The 14,444-nt window shown below is 30.0% G+C and overlaps 2 protein-coding genes across 3 annotated transcripts; one reads left to right on the top strand and one right to left on the bottom strand.

Moving 5' to 3' along the window:
* Positions 1-421: 421 nt before the first annotated feature.
* Positions 422-3,079, top strand: LOC100877842 (uncharacterized). 2 transcript variants are annotated; one of them, XM_012284665.2, is made up of 4 exons: positions 422-581; positions 695-2,496; positions 2,734-2,799; positions 2,852-3,079. In XM_012284665.2, the coding sequence occupies exons 1-3, from the start codon at positions 470-472 to the stop codon at positions 2,797-2,799; spliced, it is 1,980 nt and encodes a 659-aa protein (XP_012140055.1). In that variant the 5' UTR covers positions 422-469; the 3' UTR covers positions 2,852-3,079. The 2 variants fall into 2 exon arrangements, with proteins under 2 accessions (XP_012140055.1, XP_003703093.1); XM_003703045.3 differs by lacking the exon at positions 2,734-2,799.
* Positions 3,080-3,157: 78 nt separating this feature from the next.
* PIG-O (phosphatidylinositol glycan anchor biosynthesis class O) lies at positions 3,158-7,458 on the bottom strand. Its single transcript, XM_003703058.3, has 4 exons — positions 4,571-7,458; positions 4,318-4,488; positions 4,031-4,251; positions 3,158-3,894 (listed from the first exon to the last, which is right to left on the bottom strand). Exons 1-4 carry the CDS (start codon positions 7,146-7,148, stop codon positions 3,700-3,702), a joined length of 3,165 nt encoding a protein of 1,054 aa, XP_003703106.1. The 5' UTR covers positions 7,149-7,458; the 3' UTR covers positions 3,158-3,699.
* Between the last annotated feature and the right edge of the window lie 6,986 nt (positions 7,459-14,444).

The following is a 14,444-nucleotide window of genomic DNA, read 5'->3' on the forward strand; positions in this document are numbered from 1 at the left end:
TTACTAAATGAGAGATAATATGATTTTCTTAATACATAATTCGTAATTCAATACAGAATTATTTTTTTATCGTTGATTTTATGACTATATAAAAGAAGAAAAATAATACATTAAATATGTTGTTCATAATAAAGTAAATAAATAAAGTAAAATTATAGTACAAATTATTATCATATTTTAAGTTATGAAGGTAAAAAAAATCTATTTGGAATAAAAAATATTATTTAAATAAAGTAATTACAGTACTTATTAAAGCAGTAATATGAATGAGAAGGAAATTGCTGTTTCAAATGATATAAAGGAATTATACTAGCTAATTATAAAACGCAAGTGTACTTTCTGTATACAATGGATTATTTTAACAAGAGTATTAGTCTTATATTAATAGTCTTACAAGCTTTGCATATATTACCATCTGACCACTGCTATAAAAGAGACTGCAAGACATAGTTCAACAACTCGATGCAAGATGTATCAACTAAAAGATCTATTACTTTTCTCTTATTTAATAGTTTTAATAACTGGTGCAGCTGTTAACATCCCTACTAAATCAGGATGGACAAGCAGTGCTTCAAAATCTGGTAATATAAAACATTTAATTTTCTCTAAATTTTAGACTTGAAATATTAGAAAAATACGTTACATAAGTATGTAATGTTCATGTTATATTTTTCTATATAATATATATTTTTAGTTTATTCAAGAGCTCTTGGACCACCAGTGGGAGTGGATACTATAACAGTGCCTTATGTGCCAAAGTCTCCACTTTTTCCAAAATTTGTTGATCCAAAAATGATGATTTCGAAAAAAACAGACTTGTTGAACAATTTGTTTAATGGTTTGGGACCAGTTTATCCTATGAATTTTAAACCATTTATACCATATTCTGCTACTAGACCATCTTTAGTTAGTACTCCCACTCAAATGCAACAACTACTAAATGCTTTAGGCCAAAATAGTGTAGATGAAGGCAATGGACCATATAAGCGTGGAGCTTTAGGACCTTTTGGTGGCAAACCTTTTGGTCCTATGGGTGCCAAACCTTTTGGTCCTATGGGTCCTAAACCTTTTGGGCCTATGTCTAAATTTGGATCTAAATTTGGGTCTACTTCTAAGTTTGGACCTATGTCTAAATTTTCAAGCTTTAATACTGAACCTGATTATGATATGTCAAGTGACTATTCCCGTAAAAGGAGAAGTACAGATGAATCTTCTGTGGCCAAACTACGATCCATTATGGATGATAGTAAACCAGAGACAAAGAGCTTGGGACCACCACCACCTTATCCTACTCTTGCTCCAATTTCTGAAGAATCAGAAGATGAAGTTAATGTGTTACTTAAGAAAATGGGAAGTGCAACAGCACCAAAGCAATATCTACCAGGATTCTTTGGACCTGTAGTTGATCCATCTATGTTCATAGCAAAGAAGTCTGCTTTTTTGGATACATTATTTAAAAATCTTGCTACTAGTACTACTCCATCACCACTACCAACAGAAGCAGAAACTTCAACAACAAAAAGTACCATTGTCCCACCAGATTTTTGGTTTCCAACATCAATAATACCTGGTCCAACTGAATATGATGACAAGGTACAAGAATTCTTGAATAAATTATTTGAAAGCTTGAAGCTTAACAAAACTGCCACAAGTGAGACTGAAGGAGCACTCAAAAATGACTTTGCAAGATCTTCTGAACTTGATGAGGATGCAGTGCAATCAAAAATTGCTAGATCTATCGAAGATGTATCATCAATCAATGCAGCTAAGGATGAAATTATTGACACTATACTAGCTGAATTGGGTGACTTGAAAACTAATATGGTATCTACGATGAACGATTTAATTACATATGAAAAATCCGTATCCACAATGTCAGCAAAGAAACCTTTCAAATCTTTTGGACCAGGTATGTGGCCAAAACCTACTCCAAGCGGAATGCTTCCATTTCAACAAAAAATGGCAGTCTTAAGTCGAGTATTTGACATGCTAACCGATTTGCAAAAGAATATTACTTTAGCAATTCAGAATGCAGTAAAAGCTAAAATGGGTTCTGCCAACGTTCCGGATGGAAGCGCTGGTATTAACTATCCATTCAATTTCAATGATGCTTATCCTTTTGCCAACAACATACCTATCAATATGAGCCTTTTGGACGCTATCAAACAGAGACTGGATTCACTTGAATATGGAATGCCTATTTCTTACAATCCAAGTTTCAATAAATATGAATCAAAGGTAGCTCGAACACTGTCAAAAACTCCAACATCATTTTGGGTGTCTTCTCCTGAAGATGCGGCGGGTATAAAACGGCAAGTTGATAGTGACACAGAATCTTTGATAAGTAAAGATAAGTCTGACCAAAAGCAACAGGCGCGTTCAGTTAAAATGCAAATGCATCAAGGATATCAGAGTTTGCCAGATGGTGCTATAGAGTCTGTGCAAGCAGGAGGCGGATCTGTACCTGGTCATCAGGGTGGAGGAATTAAGTTGCTTGTAAGTATCTGAACAAAATAAGAAAAATGATAAATTAAAGTATAAAATATCTTGGATTCATATATTAGTACTCATTATTGTTTGCAATTAAACGAGGTCGATAACTGTACCTACTTAACAGTAGCTAAATAATACTAATATGAAATTAGATTAAAAAGTTGGCAAATATGTATCATTATAAAACAAATGATGATGATAAGAGATGTTATGTAACATGAAAGCTTCATTTGTTTCCAGATACAAATGCCTGTATTGCCTAATATACAAGTGCCAGACTTACAAAATAATAATTACGAAAACTAGGTACGTGATATTTGTATACTGTGAATATTGTGCACATGTTCGTTTGTTACAGGATAGCAATAACGACGAGGACATGAACCAGTGGTTCAATTGGATGGAATATCTGAAAAATGATTATCATGGACACAGGCATCATAATCATCACTAGACCATCAATCCAGCAGGAATATTTGCTTCAATTGTAATTACAAATTTTTATCTTTAAATTGATTATTTTCACATAGTATATGTTATGTGTATGCTTGATAATGTTTTTCAATAAAGTGAGTTTTGCAATGTACATAGTACAAAATTGAGTATCACCAGAACGCAAAACTTTTCAAAATCTACTACTTAAAAATATAGAATAACAGATACCTAAAAGATACACGTCATTTTATTATGTTTTCTAATAGATTTATAATATACGTACAATTTCAAATATAGCAAATGAATATTCGTTCGATATAACAATATCAAATTTAAAACAATAAAATTAACATGTACATCAGTAAAAGTATCATCAGCGCACATGGACGCAATCCTGCATCAAGTGCGTTGCTTTGTTTCTCTAATCAGCAATGCATTGCACGCAGGGTAGCGTTAGTGTGTTAGGAAGCAACAAAATTAATAATTAATCCTTCAAAAATCAAAGGAAATATGTATTAAAACTTGTATTAAAAGTTCACTTCAATATTTACACTAAATATATTTAGCTGTCTGGTATATAAAGTCATATAAAATGCTGGAAACTGGCAGTATTGGTAAGTGTTGACATTAGCTGTCTACTTATTTTAATATAAATTTTCATTATTAATATTATAAATAACAAGTCATTGCACGCATTCTTAAAGTTATTTTTCAAAATTTTGATACTTTACTATATTGATTGTATCACACACCATAAAAAGTGGACTAGTATCATCTGCTTTTGGTCACTCTAGATATAAGATGTTCCATTTGCTGATCGATTCTGAACACCATATAAAAGGATGCCAGTACACTGCTTAACGTTACTAACAATCCCAAACCCTCGAATATTAATTTTGGCGCGAAGATTTTCCAAACCATTAAATGTCGACAGTGAATCGTTGCGGCAAGCATGCTGCCAAATGTCTATAATACATATGAAGTTATAAAAATATACTAATTAAATTTACATTTAAACCTGAAGTATTTTTTATAATTCAACTACTTTATGGTCTTTAAAATAGTAATAAATCTATGATATCAAAAGTAATAAATTACTTACTCTAATTCCATAAAGTAGTATGTATTTTCCTGCGACCGAAAAAATGGCAGTATGAAATACAGAATCTTGCTCGAATAGAAGCAACTCTCCTCTTTTCATGTCATCCTCAACAAATTTGACTTTGGCTAGTTTTGGAAATACAAGATAAAAAGTAAAAGGTACAATCACTAGCAATGGTAATGTTGCACCAAGTATAATATGTGATCCAAAAGTATTTATTCCTGTAAATAATTAATATTTATTAATAAAAATAATATTTTAAATTAATGAATATAATTTGTATATACCTATTAAGATTGCTGATAATAAATTTCCATAGAAATGTCCACCTGTCCCTACAAATGCAGCATCCCAATGAATAGTAGGAAAAGATGATTGATGCCCAGTTCCATAAAAGAAATATTCTGCTATTAGGAACCAGCACAGTAAAGTAGGAGTAGGTACTTCTACGAGTTCAGCTATTTTAAAAATAAATATGTTAGAAATATAAAACTTTGTTTACTTCATTCACAAATTATTTATATACATTAAAGTACTCACATATGTTATTAGCATTCTTGTATCTTTCTATGGCAGATAAGCCCAAAACAGAGGCACAAGATATAAACATTAAAAAAGTACTAGGTGATAGTATATCTCCTAATAGTAAAGAATATAACAGCATAAGGAATACGCTCAATGAGACAAATGTAGCACTGTAAGCAGTGCCTAAGCCATAAATGACTGGTGTTTCATCTACGTCTATGTTTTTGCGATAAATTGACTTCTTTATCTTTTCAAATAATCGAGGTACTATATTTTCATCCTGGTACAAGTTAATTGATTCTTTTCGTTTCGGTAAGAGAAATATACTGAGTGGACGATAGTACAGAATAAAGATTGCAAACAGACTCAGTGCATACACAATATTAGGCAATGTACTTACTTGCCAAGACAGTGCAAATTTTATTTTTATAAATTTAGGTAATCGTTGAAGAACCCAATAACAACCCATACAAACACCAATTACAACAGGACAATACTGTCCTACTAGAACACTGGGAGAAAAACCAGAAAGATTTCCACAATTTTGTAACCAGAGTCTTATTATTGTAATATATAATGCCAATATGATTAAGGCAACAGCAAGTAAAACACGTTCTAAATTATTTGATATTATAGAACCCATTTTGCCAGTTACAAATATGGAACATATACGTTTTTGCTGCTCTTCACGGCAACGCCAAAAATAGTAAGATAGCCGTATAGAAACACATGCTATTAAACCAATGGCTATTACAACTGTTTTCAAATTTGACTTAGTTTGTGATTTAAAAAATGGCTTTGTTTTCCTTTCTAAATTTTCATTAGTATTCTCTTTTTTTAAATTGAATACAAGAAGCCAAAAAAGAGTAACAAGTAAAAAAGATAGCACATTATCTTCCTCAACAATGTAACTGTTAGAAAACAGAAGGCATACTGTTAAAAGAAGTATTACTCTACTAATATAAATTAACTTTTTAATCTTTTTATAATCATACCAACTCATTGATATAACATCCCAATTTTTAGCAATTAATAATACTAGTAATACTACAGACACTGCACTAGTTGCAAATAATATTGTAGTTTTTAATTCCTCTAATATATTAAATAAAAATAGGAAGAAGATTACTAGTGCAGTAATTAAATTTATCAAAATAGAACATTGCAAAAATGATGATTCAAATATCTTAGACATACGATTTTCTGGAATGCCTGTAATAAACAAGTAAAAGAAAAACAAAGCACAAAACATTAAAAGTAAACCTTTTGACATTAAACTGGAATCAAACTGAATCCAAGCTTCTGAACATGTATTTTTGAGTAATTTGAAATAGTTTCTACTATTTGCAATAAAAGATTCAAATTCTTCAATGGTATTTACATGCTTTATCTGTTCATATAAATGATTATACATATTTTCTAAACTTTGAAGCTGGTCATTAGAAAATAGGTAACTATCCATAGAATAAACATCTATATATTTTTTTGTTTGTACAATATTTCTCCATGTTGAATGCAATGAATACCATAAATCATCTTCTGATCTTTCATTTCTTCTTGAACTTGGCAACGAATCAATTATAACAGATCCCAAATTAGAGAAAGGTATAGGTGTTCCAAGGATCGATGCCAATGTAGGAACAAGATCAATTTGACTAACGGTATTGTGCACTGTTTCATATTTTATGAGAGGAACCATAGAGTAAACAAACATAGCAGCTTCTATTTCACTAATACTATCACCACCATGATCTCCTGTCTCTGTCATTCCATGGTCACCAATGACAAAAAATATTGTGTCTTCTTCTAAAGATTCAATGATTTCTTTTATAAGATTATTTGTATCATTTAACTTTCTGGCCATCTCAGGATGATTAGCTCCATGTTTATGTCCACAATGATCAACACCCAGAACATGAGCAATAAGAAGGGACCAATCTTTCTTCTTCATTTCAAAGAATATACGATATCTAACATCTTTATCTACAGTGTCCAAATCCCAGACATTAAAGGAAGGTGATGGAAACTGACGTTTGAATTTACCAGGGAATAAATTAGTCCAAGTATCATCACCCATGAAGACAATACCCTTGTCAATATTCTGATCAACTATATTATCTTCATCAATCCTTTCAGAAGCAAAATTAGATCCAATATCAATAAAGGTAGGTAAAGATCCTGTTGTAAGACCCTTTAATCTTTGCATAGTTGTCGTTGGAGGATCTGCCATAAACTTGTATAAACGTGAATGCATAGGTTGATTTTGCAACAGTTCATGTATTACTGGCAATTTATTGCGATAGTATGAGGTAGTACTATTTTCATCATACCAATGTGCAAAATCATATTTTAAAGCATCAACAACTAGCAGAACAACACGTGTCTTTCTTTCGATACAAGTAGCTGCAGCAGCTTTAGGATCTTGGAGAAGTTGTTCGATATCGCAATCAGAATCTGTACAATATTTGCATTCGGCACGTTCTGGTCTGGAAACACGATTCAGTAGAAAACCACTCGTAAAAACTAACAAGCCAGCTGCCATTAAATATGATATCCATCCTTGAAATATTAGATAATTCCACAGCTTGCTCATTTTTCCTAATTATTTGTTATTTTTTCTTCTTATTTAGAGAAAACGCAACGTCGAAAGAATTCCAAAATAATCTAACCCTATTTCTTGACAGATATTTATTTTTTACCATTGTCACATAATTACATAAACAGTATGAATACTTGTATAAAAAATGCGTCACGAAAATGTCATTAAATCTATAAGACTTTCAGTCAATAACCCATATTTTTTAATTTTAAAGGAATACAATAATTAACCTTAAATTTACTGACTGAAGCGTTATAAATACATAAGTATAGTTTTAACTTTACATATTCGAATGGCGCTAAATTTTAAGCGTAAACAGTGTTGCCAAATGTGTTTAGTGCGCTTGCGCATTATCCACGATTACATCAGTGATGGGCAGTCTCAGCGCATGCGCACTAGGCTATCCGTAGAAGTCCTCAGTAGCGTATACACTTTGATGAAATATAAGGTATCATTAGGCCCTAGTGAGGAAAAAAATAAATCTGAAGAAAATTGCAGGAAAGAGAATGAAGGGGTTAAAAAAAACAACAGAACATATATAATAAAAGTAATATTAAATTTATTTATAATTATTATTATTTTTTACGTTTGCAGCCGATTTGTTATATGAATACCAAAATTTGTTGCAAGAGCAAAGGAAAATATACCGCTCGATTTTTATCAGATCTATGCATGTTAACAAAATAAAATCCTTGTATTTCTTTCTTATTGTTTCTCTGATGTTATAATTTTCACACGTATAAAATATAGTTATTCAAAGAGGTCCTTCCAAGTCGTTCTTCTTAAATAATAAATTCATTTAGTGTTTTTAAAGTTATTGTGCTTTTGTGTTATTTTAAATATAATAATCTCCCATATTCCATCATATTATTCTCATTATATTATATTATATAACTCACGATATATATATATATATATAGTTGTATAGTTTTATACAGTCATATATATAGTATATATATACACACACACACTATATATATACATATAATATAGTATAGTATATAGTATAGTATATAGAATATATATATATATATAGTATACCCTATATATATACTATATATACTATACTATATATATATATATATGGTATATATACTATACTATACTATACTATACTATACTATCGTATACTATATATATAGTATACTATAGTATACTATATTATACTATATATATATATATATATATATATATATATATATATATATATATATATATATATATATATATATATATATATATATATATATATATATATATATATATATATATATACTATATATATATAGTATATATACTATGGTATATATATTATATATACTATACTATACTATACTATAGTATACTATATATATAGTATACGATAGTATAGTATAGTATAGTATAGTATATATATATATATATATATATATATATGGTATATATATAGTATACGATAGTATAGTATAGTATGGTATACTATACTATCGTATACTATATATATAGTATACTATAGTATAGTATAGTATAGTATATATAATATATATACCATAGTATATATACTATATATATATATATACTATATACTATATAGTATAGTATATATAGTATAGTATAGTATATATATGGTATATATACTATACTATACTATACTATACTATACTATACTATAGTATAGTATACTATATATATACTATATACTATATATATATATATACTATATATATAGTATACTATAGTATAGTATAGTATATATAGTATATATACATATACTAACCTTACATATAGTTGTTATATATATATATATATTATATATATATATATATATATATATATATAGTTGTATAGTTTTATATAATCATATATATAACTACTTATATTACTACTTATATTACTACGCATATTACTACTTTTATCCCCATTATCCTTATCGTTATTGTTATTATCAATAGTATTACGCATATTACGACTACTATTGTCACTGGAACTGTAATTATCCTTACTACTCTTATTTTTATCGATATTATTACGCATATTACTACTTTTATTATCATTATCCCTATTATTCTTATTATTATCAATATTATAACGCATATTTCTACTTTTATCATCATTAGCCTTATTATTCTTATTATTATCAATATTATTACGCATATTACGACAACTATCATCGCTGGAACTGCAATTATACTTACTACTCCTATTATTATCAATATTATTACGCATATTACTACTTTTAATATCATTATCCTTATTATTCTTATTGTTATCAATATTATTACGCATATTACTACTTTTATCATCATTAACCTTATTATTTTTATTATTATCAATATTATTCCGCATATTACTACTTTTATTATCATTATCCTTACTACTCTTATTATTATCAATATTATTACGCATATTACTACTTTTATTATCATTAACCTTATTATTCTTATTATTATCAATATTATTACCCATATTACGACTATTATCATCGCTTCAACTGTAATTATCCTTACTACTCTCATTATTATGAATATTATTACACATATTAGGACTTTTATCATCATTATCCATATTATTCTTATTATTATCAATATTATTACGCATATTACTACTTTTATCATCATTAACCTTATTATTCTTATTATATTCAATATTATTACGCATATTACGACAACTATCATCGCTGGAACTGCAATTATACTTACTACTCCTATTATTATCAATATTATAACGCATATTACTACTTTTATTATCATTATCCTTATTATTCTTATTGTTATCAATATTATTACGCATATTACTACTTTTATCATCATTAACCTTATTATTTTTATTATTATCAATATTATTCCGCATATTACTACTTTTATTATCATTATCCTTACTACTCTTATTATTATCAATATTATTACGCATATCACTACTTTTATCATCATTAACCTTATTATTCTTATTATATTCAATATTATTACGCATATTACGACTACTATCATCGCTGGAACTGCAATTATCCTTACTACTTCTATTATTATCAATATTATTACGCATATTACTACTTTTATCATCATTAACCTTATTATTCTTATTATTATCAATATTATTACGCATATTACGACTACTATCGTCGCTGAAACTGTAATTATCCTTACTACTCTTATTTTTATCGATATTATTATGCATATTACTACTTTTATTATCATTATCCTTATTATTCTTATTATTATCAATACTATTACGCATATTGCGTCTACTATCGTCGCTGGAACTGTAATTATCCTTACTACTCTTATTTTTATCTATATTATTACGCATATTACTACTTTTATCATCATTATCCGTATTATTCTTATTATTATCAATATTATTACGCATATTACGACTACTATCGTCGCTGGAACTGTAATTATCCTTACTACTCTTATTATTATCAATATTCGGTTATATTAGGTTAGGCCAGGGCTTAAGGTTAGGTCATATTAGGTTAGGTCTGAGCCTAAGGTTAGGTCATATTAGGTTAGGTCAGGGCCCAAGGTTAGGTTAGATTAGGTTAGGTCAGGGCCCAAGGTTAGGTCAGATTAGGTTAGGTTAGGGCCCATGGTTAGGTCAGATTAGGTTAGGTCAGGGCCCAAGGTTAGGTCAGATTAGGTTAGGTTAGGGCCCATGGTTAGGTCAGATTAGGTTAGGTCAGGGCCCAAGGTTAGGTCAGATTAGGTTAGGTTAGGGCCCATGGTTAGGTCAGATTAGGTTAGGTCAGGGCCCAAGGTTAGGTCAGATTAGGTTAGGTCAGGGCCCAAGGTTAGGTCAGATTAGGTTAGGTCTGGGCCGAAGGTTAGGTCAGATCAGGTTAGGTCAGGGTGGGTTAGGTAGGTTAGGTACCCAGACCTAACCTAATGCAACCTAACCCCAGGGTCCGACCTAACCTTTTCCAACCTAACCGGTTAGGTTGGATTAGGTTAGGTCTGGGCCGAAGGTTAGGTCAGATCAGGTTAGGTCAGGGTGGGTTAGGTAGGTTAGGTACCCAGACCTAACCTAATGCAACCTAACCCTAGGGTCCGACCTAACCTTTTCCAACCTAACCGGTTAGGTTGGATTAGGTTAGGTCTGGGCCGAAGGTTAGGTCAGATCAGGTTAGGTCAGGGTGGGTTAGGTAGGTTAGGTACCCAGACCTAACCTAATGCAACCTAACCCTAGGGTCCGACCTAACCTTTTCCAACCTAACCGGTTAGGTTGGATTAGGTTAGGTCTGGGCCGAAGGTTAGGTCAGATCAGGTTAGGTCAGGGTGGGTTAGGTAGGTTAGGTACCCAGACCTAACCTAATGCAACCTAACCCTAGGGTCCGACCTAACCTTTTCCAACCTAACCGGTTAGGTTGGATTAGGTTAGGTCTGGGCCGAAGGTTAGGTCAGATCAGGTTAGGTCAGGGTGGGTTAGGTAGGTTAGGTACCCAGACCTAACCTAATGCAACCTAACCCTAGGGTCCGACCTAACCTTTTCCAACCTAACCGGTTAGGTTGGATTAGGTTAGGTCTGGGCCGAAGGTTAGGTCAGATCAGGTTAGGTCAGGGTGGGTTAGGTAGGTTAGTTACCCAGACCTAACCTAATGCAACCTAACCCTAGGGTCCGACCTAACCTTTTCCAACCTAACCGGTTAGGTTGGATTAGGTTAGGTCTGGGCCGAAGGTTAGGTCAGATCAGGTTAGGTCAGGGTGGGTTAGGTAGGTTAGGTACCCAGACCTAACCTAATGCAACCTAACCCTAGGGTCCGACCTAACCTTTTCCAACCTAACCGGTTAGGTTGGATTAGGTTAGGTCTGGACCGATGGTTAGGTCAGACGAGGTTAGGTCAGGGTAGGTTAGGTAGGTTAGGTACCCAGACCTAACCCGATATAACCTAACCCTAAGGTCCGACCTAACCTTTTCGAACCTAACCCTAGGGACCGACCTAACCTTTTCCAACCTAACCCTAGGGACCGACCTAACCTTTTACAACCTAACCGGTTAGGTCGGAATAGGGTAGGGGAGGGTAGGTTATATCGGAAAAGGTAATAATAATAATAATAATAGTTGCAACGATAATAAAAGTAGTAATATGGGTAGTAATATTGATAATAGTATGAATAATAAGGATAATAACAATAAACGTAGTAATATGCATAATAATATTGATAATAATAAAAATAATAAGGATAATGTTAATAAAAGTAGTAATATGTGTAATAATATTCATAATAATAAGAGTAGTAAGGATAATGACAGTTCCAGCGACGATAGTAGTCGTAATATGCGCAATAATATTGATAATAATAAGAATAATAAGGATAATGACATTAAAAGTAGTAATATGCGTAATAATATTGATAATAATAAGAATAATAAGGATAATGATAATAAAAGTAGTAATATGCGTAATAATGTCGATAAAAATAAGAGTAGCAAGGATAATTACAGTTCCAGCGACGATAGTAGTCGTAATATGCGTAATAGTATTGATAATAATAAGAATAATAAGGTTAATGATGATAAAAGTAGTAATATGCGTAATAATATTGATAATAATAGAAGTAGTAAGGATAATTGCAGTTCCAGCGATGATAGTAGTCGTAATATGCGTAATAATATTGAATATAATAAGAATAATAAGGTTAATGATGATAAAAGTAGTAATATGCGTAATAATATTGATAATAATAAGAATAATATGGATAATGATGATAAAAGTCCTAATATGTGTAATAACATTGATAATAATATAAATAATAAGGATAATGTTAATAAAAGTAGTAATATGTGTAATAATATTCATAATAATGAGAGTAGTAAGGATAATTACAGTTGAAGCGATGATAATAGTCGTAATATGGGTAGTAATATTGATAATAATAAGAATAATAAGGTTAATGATAATAAAAGTAGTAATATGCGTAATAATATAGATAAAAATAAGAGTAGTAAGGATAATGATAATAAAAGTAGTAATATGCGTAATAATATTGATAATAATAGAAGTAGTAAGTATAATTACAGTTCCAGCGATGATAGTAGTCGTAATATGCGTAATAATATTGATAATAATAAGAATAATAAGGATAATGATAATAAAAGTAGTAATATGCGTAATAATATAGCTAAAAATAAGAGTAGTAAGGATAATTACAGTTCCAGCGACGATAGTAGTCGCAATATGCGTAATAGTATTGATAATAATAAGAATAATAAGGTTAATGATGATAAAAGTAGTAATATGCGTAATAATATTGATAATAATAGAAGTAGTAAGGATAATTACAGTTGAAGCGATGATAATAGTCGTAATATGGGTAATAATATTGATAATAATAAGAATAATAAGGATAATGATAATAAAAGTAGTAATATGCGTAATAATATAGATAAAAATAAGAGTAGTAAGGATAATGATAATAAAAGTAGTAATATGCGGAATAATATCGATAAAAATAAGAGTAGTAAGGATAATTACAGGTCCAGCGACGATAGTAGTCGTAATATGCGTAATAATATTGATAATAATAAGAATAATAAGGATAATGATAATAAAAGTAGTAATATGCGTAATAATGTCGATAAAAATAAGAGTAGCAACGATAATTACAGTTCCAGCGACGATAGTAGTCGTAATATACGTAATAATATTGATAATAATAAGAATAATAAGGATAATGATAATAAAAGTAGTAATATGCATAATAATATCGATAAAAATAAGAGTAGTAAGGATAATTACAGTTTCAGCGACGATAGTAGTCGTAATATGCGTAATAATATTGATAATAATAAGAATAATAAGGTTAATGATGATAAAAGTAGTAATATGCGTAATAATATTGATAATAATAGAAGTAGTAAGGATAATTGCAGTTCCAGCGATGATAGTAGTCGTAATATGCGTAATAATATTGAATATAATAAGAATAATAAGGTTAATGATGATAAAAGTAGTGATATGCGTAATAATATTGATAATAATAAGAATAATATGGATAATGATGATAAAAGTCCTAATATGTGTAATAACATTGATAACAATATAAATAATAAGGATAATGTTAATGAAAGTAGTAATATGTGTAATAATATTCATAATAATGAGAGTAGTAAGGATAATTACAGTTGAAGCGATGATAATAGTCGTAATATGGGTAATAATATTGATAATAATAAGAATAATAAGGATAATGATAATAAAAGTAGTAATATGGGTAGTGATATCGGTTCAATTGATGATAATAAGAATAGTAAGGATAATAATTATTGTTCCACGATAATAGTAATAGTAACATGGGGAATGATATATGTTAG

Source organism: Megachile rotundata, chromosome 3, assembly GCF_050947335.1.
Source record: "Megachile rotundata isolate GNS110a chromosome 3, iyMegRotu1, whole genome shotgun sequence".
NCBI classification, from domain to species: Eukaryota; Metazoa; Arthropoda; class Insecta; order Hymenoptera; family Megachilidae; genus Megachile; species Megachile rotundata.

What these genes read in the sequence shown, in the direction of transcription:
- LOC100877842 (XM_003703045.3), top strand. Translation starts at nt 470, where the DNA reads ATGTATCAACTAAAAGATCTATTACTTTTCTCTTATTTAATAGTTTTA. An exon ending in AAGCAGTGCTTCAAAATCTG is followed by an intron (nt 582 to 694) that starts GTAATATAAAAC and finishes ATATATTTTTAG; the next exon opens with TTTATTCAAGAGCTCTTGGA. An exon ending in GTGGAGGAATTAAGTTGCTT is followed by an intron (nt 2,497 to 2,851) that starts GTAAGTATCTGA and finishes CGTTTGTTACAG; the next exon opens with GATAGCAATAACGACGAGGA.
- PIG-O (XM_003703058.3), bottom strand. Translation starts at nt 7,148, where the DNA reads ATGAGCAAGCTGTGGAATTATCTAATATTTCAAGGATGGATATCATAT. An exon ending in ATTATCAGCAATCTTAATAG is followed by an intron (nt 4,252 to 4,317) that starts GTATATACAAAT and finishes AATTATTTACAG; the next exon opens with GAATAAATACTTTTGGATCA. An exon ending in TACTACTTTATGGAATTAGA is followed by an intron (nt 3,895 to 4,030) that starts GTAAGTAATTTA and finishes TATGTATTATAG; the next exon opens with ACATTTGGCAGCATGCTTGC.